Below are 25,600 nucleotides of genomic sequence, written 5' to 3'. Positions count from 1 at the left end.
CAGTTGTATGAAAGATTTTTTTAATATGTGTCTATGATTAAATGGAGAGAGTGAGAAAGAAGCTTGTTTTGTATAAGTTATCACCTTTTAAACAATATTAGATATTTTTCATATTATTCTACACTGTAAGAGGTTTATATTCCGCAAAAGAATATTACAGATCATCTCATTTGGGCTCTAGTCAAAACAGGTTTTTTGTCGTTTAGATATTTAGTTCCTCAATCAAAAATAGTTAATTTTTTGAAATTCACTTACATGTTTCAAATCGTTTAACAAAGCTTAATAACTTTACTTTATTTTCTGTTTAAATTTTATAACAGAGTCAATCTATAGTCTATTTAAAAGACCGGATCTCCAGAGCAAAAAAATGCACGTACTTACTCTTATGGTAAAAATAACTCTAATGTCAAAGCTTTTTAGTTAACAAATGTAGCGAAAATTTTAAATTTGATATTTTTAAGGAATTTCATAAGTAGATAGTGTAAAAAAAAAATTAAATTTGTTTTTATAATTAATTAGATAATCATAATTTTAAATCATGTATCCCTAAACAAAGTATGCCATTTGATTTTTTGCATATGTAAAAGAATTTTTTGAAGCCTTCATGTTAAAAACACCATCTCCCAAAAAATTGAACACGACTCACTCAGTTGGTATTGCCATGTTCAAAGGAGAGATCCTGAGAACCCCGTCAAAAAAGCAATATCATACAACGTTCCAACACGAAATAGAAAGAAAGGTAGGCCTAAAAACTCCTGGTACAAGCAAATGCAAAACCACCAGCATTCAGTTGGCCTTAGAAATGGAACAATACAAAACCGGGAGGCTTGCCGCCGATTTCTGAGGTCAACCCGGCGAACCCCACAGGCGGATCACTAGTGTGAAGCAGTTACGTGGGATAGTTATGATCCCCTCGACATCGAGATCATAACAGCGCCGAGAAAAAGGAAGAAGAAGAAGAAAAGAATTTTTTGAAAAAAAAAAAAAGTTCGAAAATCGTTAAAACAAAATAATTTTTTATATATACACATTTTCTAACATTTTTGAAAAATATAAGTTGGTATGCTATTTTTAAGAAAATATTATTCAACACATAAAAACAAAATTTGCGAAAAATTCATCAACCCGTTTTCAAAAAATTGATTTTTCAAATTAAAATTTTGAAATATTTTTTTAAAATCCAAAAATGTATTTTTTGAACATTTTTAAAAACTTTTATGTAAAGATTATTTTATCGTTTTTAAATTTAAAAACTGGCTGAAATTGGCTTTGTCGATTACGAAAAATTCATAAATAAAAATTTTTCTTGAAAAAAAAAAATAAAAAAAATATACCTATTTTTTATTCTATCTCCTTTAAATACATGTTTTTTATATGACAACCTATATTAATTTTATATCATCTGAAAGCTTATTGTTTCAGCACTAAATTTTTATATCGTTCATGTCTATAAAACATCTACAAAAAGAGCTTATTTTTTCAAACCAAATCACTTTTCATCAAAAAAGCAAAAAAAATCAATCTTTTTTCTCTTTTAACACCATTAAATATCTTTTTTAAAATGATTAAAGAAAAAAAAAAAATAAGAATTTTTTAAAGCCAACTATAAGTCGAAATTTCAAGCTGAGATTACGGTACTTCCTACACTGGTCATCGTCAACAGATCTCCACAGGTGTTTTGAGGTATTTTTCAAGTTTTTTTCAATTTAAGATTGTGTAGATCTTGTACAGTGAATTGTGATATATCAAATAAAAGGTTATGTTATCAGCATGCATATTAAAGTTAATTAAAATTTGTATGTGCACTAGATCAAAAGATATAACGTGTGTAGAAAAAGAATATCTTTTTACCGTTCTCAGAATTTTGCACATGAAATTAATTAAAATTTTGTACATTTATAGTTTATTTAATGACCTATCTACAGTACAGTATTTCATTCATCTATCTATTAAAACAAAAATGTTATAACAAGTTGAATGTTCGTGTCGCGTTTTCGTTTCATCTTGTTTCAAATCACTACGATACTAAAGAAGTTTTCACTTCAAAAAACGTTCTATGGCAGGTAACATTAATAGCGGTACAATTTTTTTTTTTTTTATTATTTCCAAAGGAAGCTTTTATGTGTTAAACTACTCATAAGAATTTTGAACCAAAAATGTCACTAAATCCATTGTGTCTTTGAGCCATTTTAAAGTTAGGATTTTTCTAATAAAAAAAAAAAACTAAATTAAAAACCGACGAGTGTTACCGTTCTCGCAGGAATACACCAATGGATGTAGTAGATAATTTATACTTTCGTGCCAAGGAATCATATTCAGGAAATAAAAACTCTTGAACGAATTTGTTCCATACAAAAGTTTTTTTTAATAGACCACTTAAAAATAACTATGATCTAAAACGTCGATACTAATTTCCCTTCTAATCTGCAGAGAGATATTTTTATTTAATTTTCCTTTATTATAACAGTACAATTTTCCTCTAACCTAAAAAGGGATTTTGACAAATGATGACTTTATCATAAAAAATAATCTTTCCGCTTTGCAGATATTAATCCCATTCATAATTTCATCACAAAAAAAAAAAATAATAAAAATTTCATAAACCTAATTTAATTCACCATTATACTTTCTTTTTTACGCATTTTAAACAAAAGAATGAACCAAAAAAAGAAACACAAAAAAACAAATTCCCAAGAAAACGATTATCCTTTTCCACCAAAGAAAAAGAAAAAAAAGTGAAGAAATTTTCCATCCTACATTTTTCCCATCGACATAATAAATGAGTCCCACAAGCTTCTTTACCCTTACCCATAACAATTTTAAACAATATTAATTTTTAAAATGAAAAAATATATAAACAAAAGAAAAAATTAGAACACTTACCTCGTAAATATCAATTCCATGGTTGAGGGACCAGCTTGTTTGAAAATAGTCCTCTATCCGTTGTTTCAGTTCTTTCGGCATCTTTTTATTTTTTTCAAAGACAAAAAAAAAATATTTAAATATAATTTCAGTTAAATAGGAAAACGAAAAAAAATATACAAACAAAGCAAAAGTATCTATGAGCTTAGCAAAAATCGTGTTAGTTCAAGTGAAAAAAGTACTTTTCCGTCGCTTTTTTTTCTCTAGGAAAAAAATCCTTAAATCGTATTAGGACCTTCACAAAACTTTTCCAAAGCAAATTTAATAAAAAAAAAAAAAACAAAACTAATTTTATTTTTTTCTCTCTCTCTCTTTGCATACAATATTCCCCACTCATATTCCATAAGTGAATAGAAAAAGGAAAGGAAATGGAAAAAAATATTTCTAAACGCACACAAGAAATGTATCTTTTTGGTCACCCATGCAAAAAGTTGCCACATCAGTCGACAATTTTCACACCCAGTTCGCCTCAAATCTGGGCCAAGTACTTAGAAAAAAAGGATGCATTAGAACAACTATCATGTGTGTGTATAGGTGAGTGGGTGGTAGGTACCTACTCCAACACAAGAACCACATACGTCTCATCCCCACATCATCATGGATCTCGATTAAACAAAGCCACCATATACCACTACTACATACTTAAATGATAAAAAATATCCTTTCTGATGTAATTTATACATTTTTTCGAGCCCCATCTGCAATAATGCACTCTGGATGGGTGATATGGTAAATGGAGATGAGTTGTCCTCATATAGACAGACAACCCATCCCATCACATTGTGAAGTGGGGATATAGAATTCCTCCAAAGGTACATATAGCACTTCTAATACTCTCTGTAGATTGTGTACCTATGCTAAACCAGGTCAACTCTATCACACTCATTCGTACTGCACTCGTGTCTCATCGTTTGAAGCGGAAAATTAAAATGATGCGCTTCATAAAACGCTTTCTGTGTATAAAATTGATTGTGGTGGCTTGGCGGTACTTGGGTATATATATATATAAAGTAGGTATATAGAGGAGCTATAACCCCCCTCAACATATACGAAATTATTGTTGTGTACATATATATCCTTTTGTGTCGTGTAACTATTTTTAAAAGGCAGCGACTTACCAGTGCAGGCGAGTTGGTATATTCCCGTTTAAGGTTGTGCGAGTTCATAATTCTAATGCAATTGCCCATACGTACCTGATGCAGGGCAATGAAGTCCTTTAGATCTCTCCATTTGCTCTCGTATAGCGAACGTCTAGAGTACATCCTTTGTATAATTGCGGTCACATTACCAAAGACAACGGCATGCATTAGAGCTGTGTTTGAGAAAAACAAAAAAAAAAAAAGAGAGAAAATGTAGAACGTATAAAGAGTCTTTACTTAGTTGATGTTGAAGACATGATAAGAAGAATAGAGTCATTGTGTCGCCTCTATGTTCAAGACGACAACGACTCTGCATGCTAATTCCTATAATACCATACTTACCGTTCTTTAACAAAAGAACAAAGCAGAAAGTATATAAATGTGTGGGTCTAGATAGATGAAAATCGTATAATGCTTACCTCCAATTAACATCATCAAAATGGTAAATACTTTTTCGGCAGTTGTATTGGCTGAGACATTACCAAATCCAACCGATGTGAGACTTGTAAATGTAAAGTAGAGAGCTGTTGAGTAGGCTTCAGAGTTTGTTATGTTGGAAATTGGAACTTTTAAACGTTCTGATAAACTGTGCATCCAACCTACAAAATGAAAAAAATAAAAAGACGACATTTTGTCAAGTAGTTAAATCTTTAAGTGTGTTTATATCTATATTTTTTGTGTATACAGTCGATGTAGATATTATCGACATTTAGCTATAGAATTTAAGAATTAGATGGTTATGGGAAATCGAGATAAGAAATAGTGGTGTTCGTGTTTCAAATCTATTCATTTTTTGAAAGCACTTTTATACTGTTAGCATTAATGTCTGTAATAAAAAAATATTTGCTCTGTTTTCATCTTCTTATATGGTCGAAAAAAATTTGTTTTCTTTTTTTTAATTGGACACTCTTGCATTATATTCTACCATATAAGCATAGTATATAGTATTTTTTTCCAATTTTAATATTTAAATTTAGGGGTCGCTATTTTCAATGATTTATAGTAGGGAAAACAATACAAAATACCCGATTTTTCAATCTTCTAATAAACAGTCAGTTAACTGTCTGCAGATTGAAGATATTAGGCTCATTTTCCAATTAAGAAAGATCACTCAGTTAGCTATTCTACAGAATAACAAAAAAAAAAAAAAAAAAGTCAAATTCAAAAATATTCAAAATTAAGCGCGATTTTTATCAAAATTTCTTTTAAAACAGCTAAAGATGTAATGTTAGCATTTAACATATTAAATAAATAAATAAAAGATTAAATATAACGTATTAATTTCTGATTACAAGTTTTAAAATTTTCTAAGAAAAAAAAAAACAAAATTTGCTATTTTTTCAAAACTTTGAATTATGGTAGCGACCCCTAGAACTTGTTTAAATTGGACCAAATTTTACCCAATTTATACATATGTAAGGCAAGAAGAACAAAATGAAAAGGTGTCACATTAAAATTGTGTTTTTTTTTTTTAGGTGTTGAGAGAGAAAGGTATCATAACAACTAGCATAAAATTTGTTAATTTTTTAAACTTGGTGAAAAAATTTTATTTGTTACAAGATTTAAGAATCTTCAGAGTGTACAAAATTATCTTGAGTGAAAGTCTATACCTACCTAAAAATATTTTAGTGAAAGAATGTTTTTTTTTTTTGGAATTAAGGAAAATCCGCGACAATGGTATACCTAAAAGGTATCCTAACGAAATTCATTAAAAATGTTTGTCTTAATTACGAATAAAATTAGGTAGGTAGTCTATAAATTTTTTTTATGTGAAAGGGTGTTTTTTTTTTTGGTGTAGAGAAAATGTGGATATTTTGGAAAAAACTAAGTAGTAAGTAATAGTGGTTCCCCATTGAAATGCAGAAATTATGTTACTTTTTATATTGAAAACAAGAATATAAAGTGGCTATTAAAATATCATCGAAAAAGAGTGTTTTTTTTTTAAGCGAAACAAAAATTGATGGGTCACCCTAATGAAATTTGGTAAAAACCTTGCATGTGGTTTAAACAGCAAGAATAAAGAGTTTTCTTTAAAAAAAATTGGGTAAAAGGGTGTTTTTTATTATTATTATTATTTTTTTTTTTTGATTCGATGACAAATTGAACTTTTATAGGTACCTAAGTTCTTAGACTTTATACATGAAGCAACATAATATTTTTTTTTATAGAGAAAACATACCAAACATGATGACATTAACTTAACTTTACTTATTTAGTTCTTTTTAATTTGTTTTTACCTTCAAAAAACACTAAAAAGTGCCGATACGATAATCATCCGCAAATGACTTCGTACTCGGTGAAAATGGACCCCAGCGCGTGCGGTATCTGGGGGGGAAAGAGGCGTGGGAAAAAAAAAAGAAAAGACAGTGCTGCCATTTTGAAATTTAAAAAAACATGATAAAAAACATGATTTCTGTTGAAAAAACATGATTTATAAAAAAAGCAAAAATTGATAGAAAATGAACGTCCACATCGTGACTAGGGGGGAATAAAACAAATTATTTCGAGTTCATTTTAGAAAATATTATTAATAAAGTATCAAAGGTATAACTACACAGGGTATTTTTTGCAAAAAGTCTTAAAGTGAAAATTTTCAAACTAATTTTATGATGCAGAAATCATAGATCTGTGGCCACAAGCCTTAACCGCCTAAGTCGAGATAGGAAAACGAGGAGTTAACGATTTTATTTTGCCTCCCTAGGGTAAACCTGCGCTCGCATAATTTATTTGATACGAAAAAATATTAGGGCAGAACAACCTAAGTCGAGTTAAGAAAAATGTCAGCTTATGGTGCAGCAAATTAATAAATGGCAAGCATTTTAGTGAGACGATCTCTAAAAAATCCTATCTCGACTTAGGCGGTTAAGGCTTGTGGCCACAGAGATATTGGCTTCAAAAATTTAGTTTATAGTTTTTTTTTCTGGAAAAATTGCCTTTTGTAGGAAAAAATAAATTATTTGCTTTTGTAATTTTCCCGCTTTTTTTCAAAAGGTGGCCATTGTAGTTATAACTTAAATTACAGAAATGGCAGGAATAAAACTTGAAAACATAGATACATCAGTTTATAATTTGTACTCATTTACGGCCATATTATTCACTAGTTTAAAAAATGCATCTGGATGTAAGGAAATTGAAATGTCAAAAATAAATCCAAATCCATATCATACAGAGAAAAATCATTTTTAACTATTTTCATAGTTAAAATCGGGTTAACTATTTTGGATTTGGATTTATTTTTGACATTTCAATTTCCTTACATCCAGATGTATTTTTAAAACTAGTGAATAATTATGGCCGTTAGGGTTAATTTCATAAATAAATACTTCATGTAGGTATTGAATAACTTATTAAAAATAACAGTTCACCTAGTGAAGATTGTTGGTTTATAAATTGTTGGATGATAAAGATTTTTCTCTTGGATTGAAAAAAAAAAAAAAAAATGATTTTGGGCACGAAAACATTAAAACATGATTTTAGTTCAAAAAACATGAAAATCATGCTAAATCATGATTTCTGGCAGCCCTGACTTAAGATTATTCAAAGTAGAAAAGAGATACATATTAATAAGACTTAAACGAGTTAAAAAAAAACCGAAGTAATTTCGAAACAGTCACATATTTATTTAAAACAAATTACCACGTGGAAGGACATAACATCAAAAACTGCTAAAAAAATTAGATTTTCCAACGGTAATATCTTAAATTATGTGTTGTAATGGAATTTTCTCCGAAATTCGAGCTTAGCAGACCAAAAACTTAAGAAAAGTGTATTTTGGTTTCTATAAAAAAACTATTTTTGCTAACTTTAAGAATGCTCAATTATTTTTTAAACAAATTTTGATTAATTAAACCTTAACAACATAAGATACTTTTTGTTAAGAGTTCAAAAGTGAATTTCTTATAATTCTTTTTGAAATTATTTTCCCGACTAGAAAATATAAATAAAATATTTATATTTATTCATATTTAAAATTTTCTGCATGTACCATTATTTTGAACGAATTTTCCGTAATATTTTACATGTTCTACTAAAATCACTGTAAACCTAAAATTGTGCGGATGGTAAAATATTTGGAAATTGGTCCTAAAAGGTTAATTTGTAGAATAAAGGGGAGCGGGTCATAATTCTGCTTGTCAAAATTCTGTACGACAAAATTCTGTGGGGTCAAAATACTGTAATACTATAATTCTGTACGTCATTATACTGTAAATACAAAATTCTGTACGTCAAAATACTGTATCAACAAAATACTGACATGCAAAATTCTGTTTTGTAAAATTCTGTACGGCAAAATACTGTATATAAAAATTCTGTAAAAATGCTGTAAAAAAATATCGTTTTGAATTTTGATAATGTAAAAAAGTGCGCCCGCACTTTTTTACATTATCAAAACGATATTTTTTTACAGCATTTTTACAGAATTTTTTGATGTACAGAATTTTGAAATACAGTATTTTGACCAACCAGAATTTTGCTATACAGAATTTTGACTTTCAGAATTTTGTTCCTACAGCATTTTGCACATATAGAATTTTTACATACAGTATTTTGGCATACAGTATTTTGAATACAGAATTTTGCAACACACAGAATTTCGACCCCAACCCAGAATAAAGTTGTTCAATGAAAATAAATAATACGCATACGCCACAGTGACCCACTTCGATAATATATGTAGGTATTATTTGTCAACGTATTGTGTTAAAATGCAGGTTCCTTTACTTAAAACTACTTTAAAAAATGCTTGAACAAAGAATTTTAATAACTACCTATATTAAATATAAACTTTAATCGAGCTTTCGAGAAATTTGATATAAATATTATTTTGTCCTTCTTTCCAGATTGTTTCTTATATTTGGCTCCTTCAGTCCTGAACTTACTCACTGAATTGATTACCTTATCTGATTTTATAAAAACTTTCCATTAATCACTAAAATTGCATTTTAATTGCCCAAAATTACTTTAAAATGTCCTTAAATATTAATCAATGAAGTTCAATTGCATTAACCTTATTTAAATTCTCATTTATTTTAATGCAAACATAATAAAACCTTCTCACTTGAATCCGTTTTTATATTCAATCGATACAATACCTAGTAAATCTTTTTTTTTCCTGTCTACAGGCAATTAATAACAGAAGGCACAGTTTTCTGGCCACAAAACCAATTAAAGTTCATCCAGAGATCTGGTGAAAATATCAAAGAGATAATAATGAACTTGATTTGTAGATGGGTTCAGGATATAGTGTAACAATCGATGCTCATCTAAAGACAAATCGTATTAGATATATGAGAAGACTAGAGAAGGCGTTCGAGATAATTTATTGCATCAACAACCTTTCTTTGTGATCAAAATAAATGCCAAAGCAAAAATATTCCCATTGTTCATCATTTTTAGCGTTTTGTTACTGCGTTTCAGGGCCGTATTTTGATATCCCCCACATAAATTCCAACGACATTAACTATCACACACAATTCCCATTTATACCATCTAACGTTCTATACTGCTCATTGCATGCTACTCACCGATATCCCATCCATTGTCATTAATCATGTTCTCCTTTTCAGCGATGACATACCAGATGCACGCAAGCCAATGAGCCACCAACGAGAAGCACAACATCAAGAGTGTCAATACCAATGCCGTGTATTGTGAGTATCTGTCTAATTTTTGTAAAAGACGAGCAAGTCGCAGGAGTCTTGTTAGTTTAACAAGATGAATGTGTGATTCCTGCAAAAAAAAAAGATAACTTATTATAAAATGAATAATTTATTGGTGAAACATTGAATTTGAACTTTCAATATACATAATGAGTTAAAATTTTGTTTTTATTAATAAAGACCACCTGAAATGACAAAGATTATTTACCTTACCTTTCTTTTATAAATATAATTAAGCACTTAGATTACACTATTTTATTTAATTCAAATGCATTACATAGCTGGAGAGAAAAGTTAAGGGAAGACGCCACGATACAAAAATGACCTAAAAGCAACTTTTGTCACTTTTGTCACTCTTGTCGGTCTTGTCGATTCTGTCGTTTTTATCGATTTTGTCGATTTTGAGGCTTTTGTCATTTTTGCCACTCTTGAAAATTTTGTCAATCTTGTCGCTCTTGTTGTTAAATAAAATACCACTTTCGTCACTTTCGAAACTTTTGTCAATTTCGTAATTTTTGTCACTTTTTTCACTTTTTACACTCTTGTCGATTTTGTCGCTTTTGTCAATTTTGACGATTTTTCGATTTTTCCACTCTTGTCGATTTTGTCTTTTATATCGATTTTGTCGCTTTTGTTGATTTCGTCACTTTATTCACTTTTGTCGCTTTACTCAGTTTTTGTCGTTACTGTCGCTCTTGTCACTTTTGATATTATTATGACTTTTGTCACTTGTGTCGCTATTGTTGCCTTTTTCGCTATTTTTCACTTTTGAAACTTTCGTCGTTTTCCCACTTTTGACACGTACAAAGTGACAACTTTTGTCGCTATTGTTGATTTTGCCGATTTATAGATTTTGTCGCTTTTGTCGATAAAATAAAATAACACTTTCGTGACTTTTGTCACTTTCGTCGTTTTTGTCACTTTTCTCAATTTTTGAACGCTTTTTTTCAGTTTTGACACTTTCGTCACTCTACTCACTTTTGTCACATTTTTTACATTTTTTGTCACTTTTGTCCTTCTTGTCAATTTCGTCGTTTTTTTATCAATTTTGTCGCTTTAGTCGATTTTGTCGTCTATATCGATTTTGTCGTTTTTGTCGATTTCGTCAGTTCTTGTCGCTTCTGTCGCTCTTGTAACTTATGACTTTTGTCACTTGCGTCTCTCTTGTCACTTTTGTAGCTTTTTCCGCTTTTTTCACTTTTGACACTTTCGTCGCTTTCGAACTTTTGTCACATTTGTCACTTTTGTCACTCTTGTTGTCTGTTTGTCACTGTTTGTTGGTCGATTTTGACACCTTTGTCACTTTTGATACTCTTGTCGCTTTTTCACCTTTGACGCTTTTGTCACTTTTGCAACATTTGTTACTCTAGTCGCTCTTGTCGATTTTGTCGTTTTTTATCGATTTTGTCGCTCTTGTCGATTTTATAGATTCTGTCGATAAAATGAAATAACACTTTCGTCTTTTTCGACACTTTTGACACTTTTGTCATGTTCGTCGTTTTTGTCACTTTTCTCAATTTTTGAACTTTTGTCGCTTTTTTTTAGTTTTGACACTTTCGTCACTCTAGTCTTTTTTGACACATTTTTCACATTTGTCACTTTTGTCCTTCTTGTAAATTTTGTCGTTTCTTATCAATTTTGTCGCTTTAGTCGATTTTGTCGTCTATATCGATTTTGTCGTTTTTGTCGATTTCGTCAGTTCTTGTTGCTTCTGTCGCTCTTGTAACTTATGGCATTCTTATGACTTTTGTCACTTGCGTCTCTCTTGTCACTTTTGTTCCTTTTTCCGCAATTTTCACTTTTGACACTTTCGTCGTTTTCGAACTTTTGTCACATTTGTCACTTTTGTCACTCTTGTGGATTTGTTGGTTCTTTTCGATTTTTAAGCTTTTGTCGATTTTGACACTTTTGTTACTTTTGCTACTCTTGTCACTTTTTCACCTTTGATGCTTTCTGTCGATTTTGTCGTTTTTTATCGATTTTGTGGCTTTTATCGATTATGACATTTTTGTCACTTTTGGTACTCTTGTAATAAATAACATATAAATAACAATAAATAATTTTTTTTTTTCATTTTGCAATTTAGCATAATCTGTCATTTAAGCCTTATTGTATCGTGAATTCTGGTATTCAGATTTATGTTTAAGTGGAAGGGTCAGATTTGGCATTGATGGATTTGAAAAAGCTTTTAAGGAAGCATAGAATGTAATAGGATTAAGATGGTGGTGGTAAATGAACCTAAGTATGAAATTTTTAAATAAGGTTAATGGTTAATGAAAGGTCATACTACGTCATGTCATATATGGTTCAAGGAGTAAAAGTTATCCCTCTCCTATATTCATACCAAGAAGAGAATGAGAAAGTTTTGCTTTGTTGAAAGGCTCCGCGAAATTAGGCCCCATTAAATAAGGCCCGAATAAAAAAATGAAATAAGGCCCCAAAAAAATACACACAAAACAACAACAACGAAATTTCTCAAATTTTGGGGTGTTATTTCATTTTTTGGGGCCTTTTTTCATTTTGTTTTTGGGGCATAATTTCATTACGAAATAAGGCCCCCATAAAATTAAACCCCAACACTTATTTTGGGGCTTACTTCCATTTTATTTTAAAAACAATTTGGGACTTTATTTCATATTTCATAATTTACATAAAATTGTATAGGTACTAAATTATCTTTCAAAAAAACTGTTGTAAAATTCCGCTTATCAAGGACCCAGAATTGGCAAAGTATCGCATATTGTGGACTCCCTGTTGGTTTGCAGCAATATCTTTACATTGAAAAGCATTAGTAAGTAACAGAATAGCTGAAAAAATAGCGCGATTTCTTAGCTATTCTGTTACTTACTAATGCTTTACAATGAAAAGTATTGCTGCAAACCAACAGGGAGTAACAGAAAAGCAGCAAGAAATTGAAAGGCATTCGTTTGCAGCAGGATCTTAACATTGAAAAGCATTATTAAATAACAGAATAGCTGAAAAAATCGCGCGATCCTGCTGCAAACTAATGCCTTTCCATGTTAAGACTGTGTAGTAAACCATCAGGGAGTAACAGAATAGCTACAAGAAACCGCGCGATTTCTGTTACTCCCTGATGGTTTGCAGTACGATGTTTACATTGGAAAGCATTAGAAAGAATAGCTGAAAAATCGCGCGATTTTTTCAGCTATTCTGTTACTTTCTAATGCTTTTCAATGTAAACATCGTGCTGCACTGCAAACAAATGCCTTTCAATGTAAAAAACTATCAGGGATCATTGAAAAAAAGAATTAATTAAGAATTAAGTAACAGAATAACCAAAAAAAAAACACAACAACAGTTTGAAACATCCTTGAGGAACAATTTTAAAAGTTCCGTCCATAAAGATGGTTCTGTTGGTTTGGGGTGATATTTCATTACCAAAAATAAAAAATTAATTATGAAAAAGAAAAATTGGGGTCTTATTTCATTTTTCTAAAAAAGTTCAAAACAAGTTGGGGCTTTATTTCATTTATTTTTGGGGCATTTTTTCATTTCGATGGGGCCTTGTTTCACTGGGGCATATTTTCATTATGAAAAAATACCCCAATTCGGGGCCTTATTTCATTTTTTCTTTTGGGGCCTTATTTCCTGGGGCCTAATTTTGCGGAGCCTTGTTGAAATACTGTGACAGATTTGAAAACAGATTTGAAATAATTTAATTGTCTAAATTTTATCTTCTTCGCTGGCTATAGGTTTTGTTTTTTTTTTTTTTTTTTTTTTTTTTTTTATATAGCCAGCGAAGAAGATAAAATTTATTTAATAAAGAAAGGTCACGGAATAAGGCATACGAATTTAATTTAATTGTCAATATATGAAAAACTATGTTTTGCAAAAGGTAATTGTTGATTATTTTTATAGGTATTGAACTTGTGCAATTATAAAATAAAATGCACGAATGGGGTCGCACGTACTTGCTCTTATGATAAAAGTACCTTTTATGTCAAAGCTTTTTTGGAAAAATATTTTGAATTAGTTATAATTTGATTTTTTAAGGAATTTCATAAGTCATATTTCCGCTACCCGCATTTTTTGAGAAAAACTTAAAACGAAATTATGCTAGATTTACGTACAATATTACGTGTGTTAAAATTAATCAAAATCGTAAGAGTCGTTTTCGAAAAAATTGCTATAACTTATCATATTTTCACTATCCGTACTTTGTTAGAAAAACTAAAAATGCAGTTTTGTTAGATTAACGTACAGTATTACGTGTGTCAAAAATCGCAATACCTCGAAATCTTTGTATGGGAGGTATATGTTCTAAGCGAGATATTAAAAAACAAAAAAAAAAACAACCTTGGAAATTACGAAAAAATCATCTGTACCAAATTTCAAGAAAATCCGTCTACCCGTTTAGGCTGCAGCTTCATGTACAGCTTTTTGTGATGACGCACCTACGCACAGACCGACGCACAGTGGGGCAGCCCCATATAGTGTGGTGATATAAAGGTTATTTTTTAAACTAAAGCTATGGGAAAAAAAGATCAGGTGTTCTAAACTTAACAGTAAAATTGATAAGATGAGCATATTTGTTTTGTTCAAAGTCTTTGATTTATTTTTATTCATGCGGTTGAAGTTGAGAGTTTTAGAGAAAAAATTCAGTTTTTAATAAGTATAATAAAAAAGGTGTTCTTTTGTTTTTTTTTGTTGTTTAAACTCAAAATTACTTGGGAAAAAAAATAAAATAAAAATTTCTCGCATAGATAAAAATATGTAAATTACTATTCTCCTGAAAAAAAAAAAAAAATTAAAAAAATTTCTTATATTTAAAAATTGAATGAGAAAATAATGAATTTTTTGAAACGCATCTTAAAGTTTTTTCTCAAAATCTTCTGTTTAGGCAAATATTTAGCAAGTCTAAAAGAGCATGATATGTAATTACTCTATAAGCCCATACAAACACTTTTGCTAAATATTTGCCTAAAATATTTTTAATGAAATTTTGAACTTCGAAAAACTGTTTTTTTAAATAAAGTGTTTTTTTTTTTGTTTTTATTAAAATAAATTACAAAATCATTCTTTTTTGACAATCATGCACTGATTACTCATAAACAATGTTTTTTTTCTTTTTAAAAGTTGTTTTTTTTTTTTTTCTTTTGTTATAAGAAGTTTCGTGAAACAGGGTGATTTGTTTTTACTTTTTTTTTTATTAAAATATTTTTTAATTTAATTTATTATTCATTTTTTTACAATTAAAATTGATGCGACTATAAAGTTTTTTAAAAAAAGTCCCACCTTACAAAGCAAATTTGAAAAGAAAAATAACTTGAACATCAAATTTGACAATTTTTTTCAAAGTTTTGACTTTGAAATTTTATTTCACAAAAAGTATAAGCGAAAACTACTTAAATCGAAGAACATTTGAAAAAATGCAAAATAAGCTTTCAAAAAAGCTATTGCACTATTCTAGGTCTTTTTTTTTTGATTTTATGTATTTTTTTTTTAATTTAAGGTTAAATTTTCAGAAAATTTCCCCTCACACCGGAACTAGGAGTAATACAGCCCCCTTTCCATACAATTTTTTTCTTAGATCAAACTAAGGAACTATTTCTTAAAATAAAGTTCACTTTTTATACAAAAAAAAACATAATTCAAAAATATAGGTTTTTTCAAATTTATTAATATTTTGTCCCCTTACATAATTTTCTGGAGAAAAACTAATATTTAAATGGAAAAAAGTTCATAAATTTCAAGAAGACTACTAACTTTAGTTACAAAACCAAATAAAAGTGACAAAAAATGTCTTATTATTAGTAGAAGTAATTAATAACCACAAATCGACCTATTCTGCCCCACTGTGCGACGGACGTCATGACCAAAACCACTTTTTCGGACTTCTCCATCATCGTAATGTTAGTTTTGATTAAAACCTGGAATTTTTTTTTGACACGAAACCAATACTTGAGCAAGTAAAAATATAGAAAATTCAATTTATTTTAAGCTTAAAACTCGTTTACTTGGAAGCTTACCCAAAAAGATAACGATTGAATTTATGACTCTAAAAAAAACATTATAAGTAATCTTCAAGATGTTGAATTTGCTAGATAAAAATTTTGCAAAGTAATTTTTCAAAGTATTTTATTGTCTTCTAGGAGTAAACGTCCACCATCGTCAACACCCCACTTAGATTTTTCTTAGATCATCGTCTTTTGTGTCTAACGAATAACACTATTCTCTCTTGGATGGTTGCAATTAAAACATTTTAATTGCAAATTTATGCCTGCAAATGAATGCGAAATGCTACAAGCAGACATCTCTTCATTATTATACACTCTTAGAGTAGTGTTGTTATTATGGTAATAAATCTGACGACTATGCCTTCATCATCTGGCAGAAGTGTTAATCAAATTAAAGTCAGCCTCAGCCTACAACAATTCTCGCACTCTCAAATAATACTCTTATTCTTGCGGTGAGATGGGTATGATTATAATCAACATTTTAATTTTGCCGCAATTAAATCTTTATTAAGTGGTAATGATAATAAATGATATTCACCTTTGGAATGGAGATCTCGCAGACACATTTTAATTTTGCAGAATAAAGTGGAAATAAAGTTTTTTTTGAAAGTGCTTACAGATACAAATCTTTGAAAGAAAGTAAGAAAAAAAAAGGAAAATACAAGCAAGCCACAAGACAGAAGAGAATTAATTATAATTCAGCCTGAATTCTGACATTTTAAGGAAGGACATTTTTTTTTTTCAAAACTTAGAACATAATTTATATAACAACAAGCAAGTAGGGTAGATTTAAGGGTGACATTGGTTCTTAGAGCTGTCTATTTCCTGCAGGCAACTACTCGTAAAAGTTGTTTAATACCTTTTACACTTTTTTTCGGATGAATACGAGTACCTATACCTACTTTATCTACGCCATATCAGAGTAGGAAACAGCACCAAATTATGTTTTTAGGCTGTAAAAAACTTTCACAATAAAGGATAAGTAAAGGTATTCGGTTTATATTGGTAATAAAATAGTTAAGAACAGAGAGATTGAAAATAATAAAAAAGATGCAAACTTTGAGCTGTAAAAATTATGTTAAGATATTTGAAGTACATACTTTTAACAGTAAGGTGGTTCGGATAAAAATATAATTTATTTATTTTTTTTTTGTCAAAGTATGCTGCTGAAGCGGAACGTTAATATTTCAAAGTAAAAAAATAATCTCTTGGAGCAACACAAATCACCTGGACAAACAAATTTGAGGGACAAATGATTGAAGACTCTCCAAATATTTTAGCACGAGTAAGAAGTTTTTCAAAAGGCCCGTAGCCAAGGAAGGCATTGAGGGGCAATGCCCTACCTTTAAATAGCCCTAACTTGGAAAATTCCCTACCTTCAGAAAGGGTTTACCTTCAAAAATGCACTACCTTCAAAAATGCCCTATTTATGAAAACATTCGAACTTGAAAAATGCCTCACTTATGAAAATGCCCTTCTTTTAAAAATATCCTAGCTATAAAAGAGACGATATATTTCTCCTTTTAGTCCAGTGCATTTATAATTTGACCCAGCAGTTTGTACATCCCCCAAATTTTTTTTGCTCATTCGATAGAGCATTGGCCGAATATCATTACACTTATTTTTCGCACTCGCAAAATTCACATTTCGGCCGCCATCTTGGATTTTAGTTTTTGTTGAATATCTCGATTTCTATTTATCCTACATAAAAGTTTTGTATACAAGAAACGTAGGCAATTAAATTTCGCGTCTTTTATGGTAAGAACATTTATTCGATATTCTGAATATTGAAAAAGTTACAAGCCAAAAAAGTAAAAAAAAAAAAACGAAAAAAATGACAATTTTAAAGTTTTAAGCACTTTTATCAAAATTATGAAAAAACCTTCCGAGTTTAGATTATTCACCTTAAAATTCTCTACAATTCTGCTATACAACTTTTTTTTCTATCGCTATAAATACAAAAGTAATTAATACTTTTTTTTTTGTTAAAAATGCTCTTTTTTGTTTGTGTTTTTTATCTTTACTTTTTTCTTAAATTTTTTTTTACCAAATCTTGAATTTCAAATGATAAGTGAGTATTTTATAGCTTTATCTGACAAGAGAAAATTCAGGACCTGCAATTTTTTTATATATAAGTCTTTTCATTTCGTAAAAAGGGTTTTTTTTTTTTAACAAAAAAGTATTAATAACTTTATTAATTATAGCGATAGAAAAAAAAGTTGTATAGCAGAGTTGCAGAAAATTTTAAGGTGAATAATCTTATCTCGGAAGGTTTTTTCATAATTTTGATAAAAAGTGCTCAAAACTATAAAATTGTCATTTTTTCGGTTTTTTTTTACTTTTTTGGCTTGTAACTTTTTTAATATTCAGAATATCGAAAAAGTGTTCTTAACATAAAAGACGCAAAATTTAATTTCCTACGTTTCTTGTGTACACAACTTTTATGTAAGATAAATAGTAATCGAGATATTCAACAAAAACTATAATCCAAGATGGCGTCCGAAAGGTGAATTTCTCGAGTGCGAAAAATCAGGGTAATGATATTCAGCCAATACTCTATCGAATGAGCAAAAAAAATTTAGGGGTGGTACAAACTGCTGGGTCTCCCATATATGAACATCATAAATGCACTGGACTATTTATGAATTAGGGCTGTAAAAGTAACGACAAAATGAGTACCCGCATGTATACGTTACTTTTGATACTAGTACCCGCATCAATAATATCGTTACTCGTTACTTTCGTATGTTTCGAATTTTTCGAATATTTCGTATGTTTCGTGTGTTTCGCATGTTTCGTTACTTTCGTTACTTTCGCATGCTTCGTGTGTTTCGTACATTTCGTATATTTCATGTATTTGATACGTTTCGTATGTTTGGTATAAGGGTGTAAAAATTAAAAAAAAAAAAAAACCAAAAACAATTTCTATAATCTAAGCTACATTTTAAGGTCATAAACATTAAAATTAGCTGCGGCATTCTCATGTAATAAGAGTTTAAAGGTAGCTGTATTGAATTTTTTTCGTTTTTTTTTTAATCAAACGTGGAAACTTTTTTGACTTGTTTCCAAATTTTTAGACAAAACTTTGGTAATTTTTGGTTTATATTCTTTCAGTAATCTTATCACAATTCTTTAGAGACCTTTATTTCAAAAGTGCAAAGCGCAGATCTCGAAATATTAACACTTCAATACAACCATTTCGAACAATTTTTCATTAATTTTGTCTATTGAGAGTGATTTTCAAACCTCGTTTTCTCTGCTTTTTTTTTGTGTTGAAAATTTTGCACCGAAAATAAACTAATTTTTTGAAAAACCAAAATACTTTTGTACATTCTTAAGCTAAATATCAATACCATTAACACCAAGGCCATAAACAGATTGGTTGCGTCGTGGATATACATATTTCGGCCAAATAGAGAAAATACAAAAACGTCTCTTTTGATATCTATTATATATATTAAAGTTTGGTTTTGTGTACGTTCGCTAACCGGCCACACCGACTGAGTTATTTTCTTAAATTTTTTTTTAAATCAAAGAGGCATAAGAGGAGAAGGTTTAAGGCAAAAAAAATTTTAAGATTTTATAGGGTAAATAGGGGTAACAAGACATTGAAAAACGAGGCTATTTTCTAAACGGTAAGTCGTAAAGAGTTGACTTTTTTTTAAATGATAGACAAATTTATTCAATAGTTAAAAAAGGTATTGAAAAAATTCAAAAAAATTTCAAAACCAAGTTGTGAAGGTTTTGTTGCAGTCATAGACCTTCGACAAAAGACTAATTACAGGTACGCAAAATTTTGCACAGAAATTTGAGTTACACCATGAGAAAGATATTTAAAAAAAAAATTAGGGGGTCTAAAACGGATTTTTCGTCATAGGCTCTGTATTTTGAAATAAAATTTTTTGAAAAACAACCTAATTTTTATGGACATTTTTGAGTAGTCTTTTATTTTTTTTGGCCGTTTTTAACATATGCCGTATTTTACAAAGGCCACTTTTGCTAAAAGTTTAAAAGTGAATATTTTTAAACTCATTTTACGAACTTTTCAAGTTTTGATTCCCTTTTTCATTTAAAATGTTAACTAATTATAGAGTCGAAAATTAAAAATAAATACAAAAAATGGCGGAACGAAGTCCGCCGGGTCAGCTAGGAGATTTATAAAATAACTTTTAATAACAGTTCTGAAATTTCGAAATTTGAGTTTTGGAAATTTAATGAAAGTTTCTAAAATGAATGCGTGTTTCATTTTTGAAAACGTAATAAAGTGATTTTCCGAAATATGAGTTAATTTTTGAAAATTACCATATAAAGGTTTCAAAAGTGAAACTCGTGTCAATTTTCGAATGATTCTTCATTTGTAAAGTAACTTTCAAAAACAGTTTTCATGAATCGAAATTTTGGTTTTTAAAAATTCAATGTAGCAACTTTTGAGAGTTACCAAAACCGAAGTAAGTGGACTAATAGCTCATTATGGACTTTAATTTTGTGGACACTGTGATTGCTTACGTCAGGGAAATGTCTAAAAGAGAATGGTTATGATCTATATCGGAACTAGACTCTATAAATAGAGTTTAGTTGTTTTGTTCTGATTCAAAAGTGCAACTTACTCTAAAATACACTAATTAGTTTCTAAAAATACGGTTGTGTAAATATTAGTATTGATGGAATAAAAACACTTTGCATATTTATTGCAAGTGAAAAAGTTCTAATTACATACCTTTCGTAAAAATCAAAATGTTCTATAAAAGGTTTTTTATTACATTTCAATGTTATCTATTACTCAAACATTTAAATATTGTTGCACTTTGCACATTAGCATTTTTGGCATTCAATATGGTGGTTTTGAGTTCAACGGTTGTAATTGTTCTTCAAGCATTTTTAGTACCAGCAAAATCTATTCTACTCGAATCAGTTAAATATGCTGTTTCTAGTACTTTTAATAATTCAGCTGATCTACTTCATGTAGTTATAGAATGTGATTATCATGGAAATACTACATATTTTCTTGACTTAATTAACAACATTCAGGCAAAAAATAGTAATAGTTGGTCATTTCGATGGCAAATAGATGTTAACAATAGAGACAGTAATTCCATTGGGGACCAAAATCTGATATTAATTGATTCGTATGAAGCATTTCGGTAAGTTTTTCTGTAGATTACGTATTAAGAAAAAAAAAAAAACAAGATTATCTTTCGTTTTTCAAGGCGCCTTCTACCACGGATTCAAGCTTATCAAAGAGATTCTCAACTTTTTTTCCTTATAATTTTGAAAACTTCCCAATTTGAAAAGAGTTATTTGCATAAATTAGAAAAAATATTTTCAAATTTTCAAAAACTTATGATTTTCAATGTCAATATTATCATACAAACAGTTTTTGAAGAAGTGCTATTTTATACATTCTTTCCATATAAAGAGTTTGCATGTCGATCAATAAAACCTTTTATTACCCATCGATTTAATAATAAATCAATGACATCTTCAATACCATTTTTCCCTGTAAAAGGCGAAAACTATCACAAATGTCCACTTCGATTCGCAACTGGCAACGAAATATTCCTAAAAACTGAATTAAATATAACAACTAAAAATATACGCAATCAAGAGATGTCGATTTTAGAAGTCATGCTGATCAAAGAGTTTGCTTTAAAAATGAATTTTACATATGAAATTTATGATTTTGCAAATTTTAAATATTTTGGTCTAAATGAAAATTTTTCATCTTCATCTGAAGTTCAGGAGCTGGTAAATATTTTGGACAGAGCAGAAAAATCACATCAGAAAAACTGTATTTTGAATTTTCTTCTTCCAGGTAAAACTGTTTGATAAAATTGATTTTTGCATTGGTTACGTCGCAAATGAACCTGTACAAAATTCTTTATTTTCACCAAGCGTACCATATTTTCTATCAAAAACTGTAATTGCTCTAAATCCCCGAATTGACGAATTTCGTGCCAATGTTTGGCTTTTAGCCCCGTTTAATACAACAACATGGATTTGTATTAATTTATTTCTGAGTTTTATTGCTGGATGCTTAATTTTGATAAGAAAAATTAAGAGGTTCTCCAGTATTTTTCGACATTATCCAGGAGGTCTTGAGATACTATCAGTCGCTATAGGAGCACCACTTACCAACATGCCGAAGAAAAGTTCTCTACGTTTTGTTGTAATAATTTTAAGTTTGGCAGCACTAATTCTTAGATCAGCTTATCAAGGTGAACTATTTGATTCATTTCGAGGACGATCAACATTGGAATCACCCAAAAGCATTCGAGAACTTTTTATTGAAAATTACACAATTTACGGTCTGGCACGCTCAAAACCAGCTATAGCCGATTTAAATGGAAAGGAATTTCGATATTTTGAAAACCTTAATTACCACTCTGACAATATTAATCCTCTTAAGAGTGGTAAAAGAGTTGCTTTAGTAACTCCATTTGCATATATTTATACATTTTTCACCACTAACGAACAGAAACAATTAATGATGCAAACTGTTTATCAAGAACAAACTGTTATGTTTTTCCATAAACATTCGGTTCTTGCACCAAAAATTAATGATATTCTAATGAGATTGGAAGAAGCTGGATTAATGCATTATTACAGACAAAAATTTGAAAATATAAATGATATTGGTTTTTCAGTGAAGAAATTAGAAAACCAACTTGAACCTTTGTCATTTGAAAAATTACAATTTACTTTTTACTTGTGGGTTAGTTTTTGTGTAATGTCATGTTTAGTGTTTGTTTTAGAGTTAATGTGGATTAATATAAGAAAAACTTGCAGTAAGATGTATTTAGGGATAAAAAGTATATATTTTTATATGCTTATTATTTGTATGAATTTAAAAAGTTCATGCAAAAATAATTAATACATAAAATATACAAATCCACTCTTAAAAAAATTATTTTTACTTGCTCTATAGGGCAAGTATTGGTTTCGTGTCCAAACCAACATTACGATGATGGAGAATTCCGAAAAAGTGGATCTCGCAATTCGGTCCGTAAGTCTGTGCGACCATCTGTACACATTTCCACAGCCTAAACGCGTTGACGGATTTTCTTCAAATTTGGTACAGATGATTATTATAGAATTCTGTAAGTTGGTTTTTTTTTTTGGTTTTTTATATCTCAATCAGAAAGTGTACCTCCTATACAAATTTTTCAAGTTAAACCAAATAACTCGAAAACGGCTCAAACGATTTTGATAAAAAATTTTGTCTATATTAACAAACAAGACCCAACTTTTGATTAAAAAACTATATTTTTTGGAAGTTTACTAACGGTGCACAGTGTGCAATTTTGCCAATCTAGCGGTACTTAATTCTAAATCCAAGTAAACTTAATTTTTTGATGCAAACCAGCTTAATTTTGTTTAGTATTGTATTTCTACAAGGGTTTTATTGATTTTCAAAATTATATATGTAACTATATGTCCAATATGTGGTATACGAGTACAAAATGTACCACAATGGGTGGGGAAGAGCCGACATCGAGCAAACGATTTTGGGAGTTGGTTCTTAAACTGTCTCTATTTCGAAAACGAAGCAAAATATCGAAAAATTTTATTTAATATTTTTGTCTTATTTTGCCAACAAGAATCTAAAAAAATCATTTTCAATTTGTAAAAATGGGATGTACGATTTTTCAAAAGATCAAAAAATTGGTTTTTGGCCTATGTACCTGAACAAAAAAAAAAAAAAAAAATTTAATGGTTTCGCACTCCTGACGCAAGAAAAGTCAACGAATTCTAACACAGAATACATCAACGGAGATTTTAAGCCCAAAAACAGGACGGCTACACGAGGATACATTTTTAAAACGCTTCACAAAGTTAAAGAACACAAAAAAAAAACAACACTCTTTAGGTCTTCACACAAATAATTTTTATTTTTTTATTTTTTAGTGCACACAAAAATTAACTTACCTTAAATATTTCTTAAATGTTACTTAAAATAAAAAAAATAAATTTAATTTACACAACTTTTATTTTACTTCACCACGCTCTTATCAAAGTGACACAAGAAAAGCAATGAGCTTTAAATTTTTTTTCTCTTAAACCAAGCTGATGTTTGTGATTTTGTGGAACGGTAAATACAGTTGTTTTCTTGTTGTTTTTTTTTTGCCATTCTATTGTCTGAGGTTTTACCTTTCCATTGATAAAAATTTTGTTTGATTTGGGAGACATATATTTTTCATTAAAGTACAGCTAGATTGCGAAAATTGCACACTGTGCGGTGCCTGCCATAGAACCGTTTTTTTGGTTTCAAAATATCTTTTACAAGACTAACCTGATTTCAACGAAAATTTTTATACAAAAGCGTTTAATCAACCGTTATATTAAAATGTTAGAAAATTTTCAAAAAAAAACAAATTTTTTGAAAACGGGTGTTTGAAATGTTTCGATATTTTGTTTTAAAGTGTAAATAAATTATTTCTTTCAAATGACATAGGTACCAACTTTTTTTTTATAAATGTTAGAAAATTTTTATATGTAAAAAATTAATTTTTTAAAAAACGGCTCTAACGATTTTCAAATTTTTGTTCTCAAAATTCCTTTTCATACAAGAAATTAGATGGCATGCTTCGTTTTGTGATCAAAACCTTTAAAATTGGTGTTTTATTAATTTTAAAAAACATATTTTATGTACTTTTTTACCCTAAAAGGAAATGGTTTGATTAAATCTAATTAAAATCTTGCCTCATTTTTTGATAAAAAGCTTTAAGATAAGATCTACTTTTACCATAAGAGCAAGTACGTGCGACCCCAGTCGTGCATTGTAATTAGGTTATTAGCCACATCAAGTCCAAAACGGATAACTTTAAGCTTTGTATTTCATTTAAATTAACATAATTTGACTTTAACTAACTTATCTTTAGCATAAATGATGTGACTCTTAAAGTTTGAAAAATGTTTAATTTTTTTAATAAAATTATAAATATCACATATTAATTTTTCCATTACAAATAAGAAAAAAAAAAAATATTGATTACATGGCGACAAGGCTCTATAGGGCAAGTATTGGTTTTGTGTAGAAAAAAAAATTGAGGTTTTAATCAAAACCAACATAACGATAAAATAAAATGCACGACTGGGTCGCACAAACTTGCTCTTAGAGTTAAAGTTGCTTTAATTTTTAAGACTTTTTGTATAGAAATTTGGAAAAAAAAATTCGTTTTATTAAAAAAATAAAATAAAATCTGAAATCAAATTGCCCTCCAAAACAAGTATGCAGTTTTGATTGATATGTTAAGATGCATTTTTAGAAAAAAAAAAATTTTTTTTTTTAAACTAATTTTTTATAAATAATTTTTTGGAAAAAATGTTTTAAAATAAAATTGGTATGCCATTTTGTAGAAATCACTAATCAACATCTAAAAACAAAATTTCAAAAAAATTCAATGTCCCGTTTTCGAAAATTTGATTTTTCAAAAAAAAAATTTCAAAATTTTTTTAAAAATCCAAAAATTATTTTTTTGGAAATTTGTTTTATGGTTTATATTTAAATTCTATAAATGCTTCTTCACAAAAAGTTTCGTTGAAATCGAATAAGCAGTTTCGGAGATAATCGGATTTGAAAAAAAACCGTTCTATGGCAGGTACCGTTAATAATGATTTTCCAAAAAAAAAAATTTCATTAGAAGATAGATCATAGCTTAAAACTAACATTTGAATTTTTTAAACAAAATCGTTGAAGCCGTTTTTGAGATATTTCAATTTTACTAAAATCGGTATATGACAAGTACCGTTATTTTTGGTCCAAAAAAATTAATTCCAAAAAACCCTCTGGAGAGTCGCCAAATAACGCTACATACCAAGTTTGACATTAATCGGTCCATCCGTTTAGGCTGTAGCTCCTTATACAGACAGACAGACTGACAGACTGCCAGACAGACGGACT

At 29.3% G+C, this 25,600-nt stretch overlaps 1 protein-coding gene across 5 annotated transcripts in view; it reads right to left on the bottom strand.

Annotated features, from left to right (window-relative positions):
• Positions 1–25,600, bottom strand: part of LOC129907418 (potassium voltage-gated channel subfamily H member 8) — a 153,474-nt gene that overhangs the window by 7,194 nt on the left and 120,680 nt on the right. For 3 of the 5 annotated variants that reach the window (XM_055983619.1, XM_055983620.1, XM_055983621.1), the window contains exons 9-12: positions 9,587–9,791; positions 4,481–4,660; positions 4,041–4,234; positions 2,884–2,964 (exon numbers count right to left, since the gene is read on the bottom strand). In XM_055983619.1, coding sequence (XP_055839594.1) covers positions 2,884–2,964; positions 4,041–4,234; positions 4,481–4,660; positions 9,587–9,791 — 660 coding nt within the window. The remainder of the gene's footprint in view (positions 1–2,883; positions 2,965–4,040; positions 4,235–4,480; positions 4,661–9,586; positions 9,792–25,600) is intronic. The other 2 variants (XM_055983622.1, XM_055983623.1) reach the window with 1 other exon arrangement.

Source organism: Episyrphus balteatus, chromosome 1 (assembly GCF_945859705.1).
Source record: "Episyrphus balteatus chromosome 1, idEpiBalt1.1, whole genome shotgun sequence".
Taxonomy (NCBI): Eukaryota; Metazoa; Arthropoda; class Insecta; order Diptera; family Syrphidae; genus Episyrphus; species Episyrphus balteatus.
This window is presented reverse-complemented; position numbering and strand designations above follow the sequence as displayed.